At 42.4% G+C, this 3,482-nt stretch overlaps 1 protein-coding gene across 1 annotated transcript in view; it reads right to left on the bottom strand.

The window, feature by feature from the left end:
• The window catches only part of LOC105526273 (putative neuroblastoma breakpoint family member 6-like protein), a 255,070-nt gene that overhangs the window by 249,860 nt on the left and 1,728 nt on the right, over positions 1 to 3,482 (bottom strand). The window contains 1 exon segment of the mRNA XM_011962215.1: positions 2,007 to 2,107. Within this exon segment, the coding sequence (XP_011817605.1) occupies positions 2,007 to 2,107 (101 nt within the window).

Genomic DNA, 3,482 nt, shown 5'->3' with positions numbered 1-3,482 from the left:
AAAAAAAAAAAAAAAAAAAAGCCAGGTTCAAAAGTGTTGGGCAGGTATTTCTGGTATTAATTGAAAATTAAAAAGAAAAATCAGTGAAAAGGTCAAGAAGGACAGTATTATTTTAAATGACATGAAGATAGGCCATAATCAGTAAGTTAAACCTAAAGTTCTGGCTGGGCACAGTGTCTCACGCCTGTAATCCAAGCACTTTGGGAAGCCAAGGTGGGAGGATCACCTGAGGTCAGTTTTGAGACCAGCCTGGGCAACATGGCGAAACCCCATCTCTACTGAAAATGCAAGAATTAGCTGGTGTGTGCACCTGTACTCTCAGCTCCTTGGGAGGCTGACGTACGAGGATCGCTTGAACCTGGGAGGCGGAGGTTGCAGTGAGCCAAGATCATGCCACTGTACTCTAGCCTGGACAACAGGGTAAGACTCCATCTCAAAAATAAAATAAAATAAAATAAAGTTCTGAGTAGTAATTTCATTACTCTGTGTGGGATTTCATTGTTTTATAATTATTGTATAAATATATCTCATGGTGATATGGTTTGGCTCTCTGTCCCTACCCAAATCTCATGTTGGATTGTAATCCCCAATGGTGGGGGAGGGACCTGTTGGAAGGTGACTGGATCTTGGGGGCGAATTTCCCCCTTGCTGTACTCGTGATAGTGAGTTCTCATGAGATATGGTTTTTGAAAGTGTAGCACCTCCCTCTTTGCTCTCTCTCTTTCTCCTGTTCTGGCCGTGTGAAGACCATACCTGCTTCCCCTTCGACTTCCGCAATGATTGTAAGTTTCCTGAGGCCTTCCCAGAAGCAGAAGCCTGTACAGCCCACAGAACCATGAGCCAATTAAACCTCTTTTCTTTATAAATCACCCAGTCTCAGATACGTGTTTATAGCAGTGTGAGAATGGACTAATACACACGGGTTCCAATGTGGAGTGTGAGTTCTGTGAGTCTAAGGACAGTGCCACCTATGACCCAACTTACAGCACCCGGTGGTATGTACACATACAAGTAGTTATTCAGTTAATGTTTAGAACCATGTAGTCCCAGAGCTGGACTGAACATTTGCAGTCATCTACCCCATCTCATGCTCGAGTTTTCTTCCTGATATTCTTCTAAGTAGTTATCCGCAGGTCCTCTTTCAAACTCTATTCCTTAGAGTTACTAGAAAGTGTCAGGGGAAGTAAAGACACACACTGGGGAGAAGCAGGGGCTCCAGACCTATCCCCCCTTCAATCAAATCTGTCTGCTTTGGTGAGTTTTACACATTTGAGCTTCTATGATTTCATTTCAACAAAAGATTAAAAGAACTTTCAAATGCTACAATCTACCTTATGTCTGAAACCCTCTAAGGATGGTCAATGCTGGTCCTGAGCAAATAATTCATTTTCTAAACAACAGCTGCTTAATCATCTATCTATCCCATAGCCCGAGCAGTTAATACTCCACCTAGTATAACACTTTTTTAAAAGGTTTGGAGGAGAAACATTCTTATCATGAAAGGCACTTTGGAAAGTTTGAAAATATCTCTTATAGAAAATGCTGACAATCACCACATCTATAAATGGGAACAAATATAATAGTAACAGAAAATAGTTGTTCAGAATTTTCTATGTATTAGAGAGGGTTCTAACTACTTGCAATTGTGCATTTAATCTTCATAACCCTCTAAGGTACATACTGTCAGTATTTCCATTTTATAAAGGAGGTAGCCTAGGTTGATGACATGCAGAAAAGTGAAGTAAATTTGATCAAGGACACACAGATAGAAGCCACATTGCTAGTATTCCAACACAGACAGTTGTTTCCCTTTTACTAATGTGCTGTTTAATGGAAAACCCTAGACACCTAACTGGACCATAGCCTCATTGTGTCTTAATCTAGTTCTGTGTCTGCCTCATACATTTCTGCCCTTCTCCATGCACAAATTTTCTCTTTGTTCAACCAGTCTGGGCTGCCCCACTTCAAACAGTATTTATACACTTCCCACAGAGGTACCGCCTTACCAGAGCCTTGCAGCTGCCCTCAGCAATTCGGCCAGCTCCCTCTCCTGAAACTGCAGCTCCTCCTCCAGCACAGATTCTATAAGATCTTTGCACTCTTCACACTCTGAGAAAAGACAGACATGCCTGCATCATGGAAGGCTGGACGTGCTGCTGTGGTCACTGCCTGCAGGGCAGGAGGCAGGGTCTATCTCAAGGATAAAAGCATCCCCAGTACGAGGCTTTACACTGGGATTTCCATATCTTTATTCCTCAGTCTCTCAACTACTCCCCATTTTAGAGATGAGGAAAGAAAAGCCCACAGGCTGATAAAATAACTTGACAAGATGATTCAACTGGAATGAGGCAGTCAGAATTCACATCCCCTGAGGTTTGACTTCAAATCTTTTTTTTTTTTTGAGATGGAGTTTCACTTTGTTGTCCAGGCTGGAGTGCAATGGCACGATCTTGGCTCACTGCCACCTCTGATTCCCGGGTTATTCTCCTGCCTGAGCCTCCCAGGGAGCTGAGATTACAAGTGTGTGCCACCATTTCCAGCTAGTTTTTGTATTTTCAGTAGAGGCAGAGCTTCACCATGTTGGCCAGGCTGCTCTCGAACTCCTGACCTCAAATGATCCACCCACCTTGGCTTCCCAAATTGCTGGGATTACAGTAAGTGTGCCAATGCGCCCGCCCATGACTTCAAATCTTAAAGCTAATTTACCAAGCCTTACAGCCTCTTAAGTAAAACATGAACATAAGGCCATGAAATAATGACTTCCTGTGTGTTTGGGAAGATACTAAGAACTATAGGACTGATAGTTCTCCTGTTTCAAGAGTTTCAATAATCCCAAAATATTTCAAAGATTTAAACATTTATCTGTATACAACTGTGTAAAACTGCATATGGAGGAGAAAGATCCAAATGGCACATGCCCAAATGCTAATAGGTGGTGTTTTAAAGGGAGAACCAACACATAGTGTTTGTCATGGTACCGTTGCAGTAGGTTTTTAAGAATTATCATCATGTGATCATCACCACTATCCAAAGAGGTAGTTACTACTCTATTACCATTACAGATGAGGAAACTGAGGCACAGTGATGATAAGTTAGATTTGAACCCAGGAAATTTGGCCCTAGGGCATATGCTCTTTAATCACTGCGCTATAATACCTTCATACTAATGTCTTAGGTAATGTTTTTCTTCTTCTCTAGCTTGAGAAATTTTTTTCCTACAATTATAATGAATGAAGTTTATTTTATTTATTTTTTTTTTTTGGAGCCGGAGTCTTGCTCTGTCACTCGGGCTGGAGTGCAGTGGCAGGATCTCAGCTCACTGCAAGCTCCGCCTCCTGGGTTCATGCCATTCTCCTGCTTCAGCCTCCGGAGTAGTTGGGACTACAGGCGCCAGCCACCTCGCCTGGCTAGTTTTTTTTTTTTTGTATTTTCAGTAGAGACGGGGTTTCACCGGGTTAGCCAGGATGGTCTCGATCTCCTGA

The sequence above is a fragment of the Colobus angolensis genome, unplaced genomic scaffold (genome assembly GCF_000951035.1).
Source record: "Colobus angolensis palliatus isolate OR3802 unplaced genomic scaffold, Cang.pa_1.0 Scaffold584, whole genome shotgun sequence".
Taxonomy (NCBI): domain Eukaryota; kingdom Metazoa; phylum Chordata; class Mammalia; order Primates; family Cercopithecidae; genus Colobus; species Colobus angolensis.
This window is presented reverse-complemented; position numbering and strand designations above follow the sequence as displayed.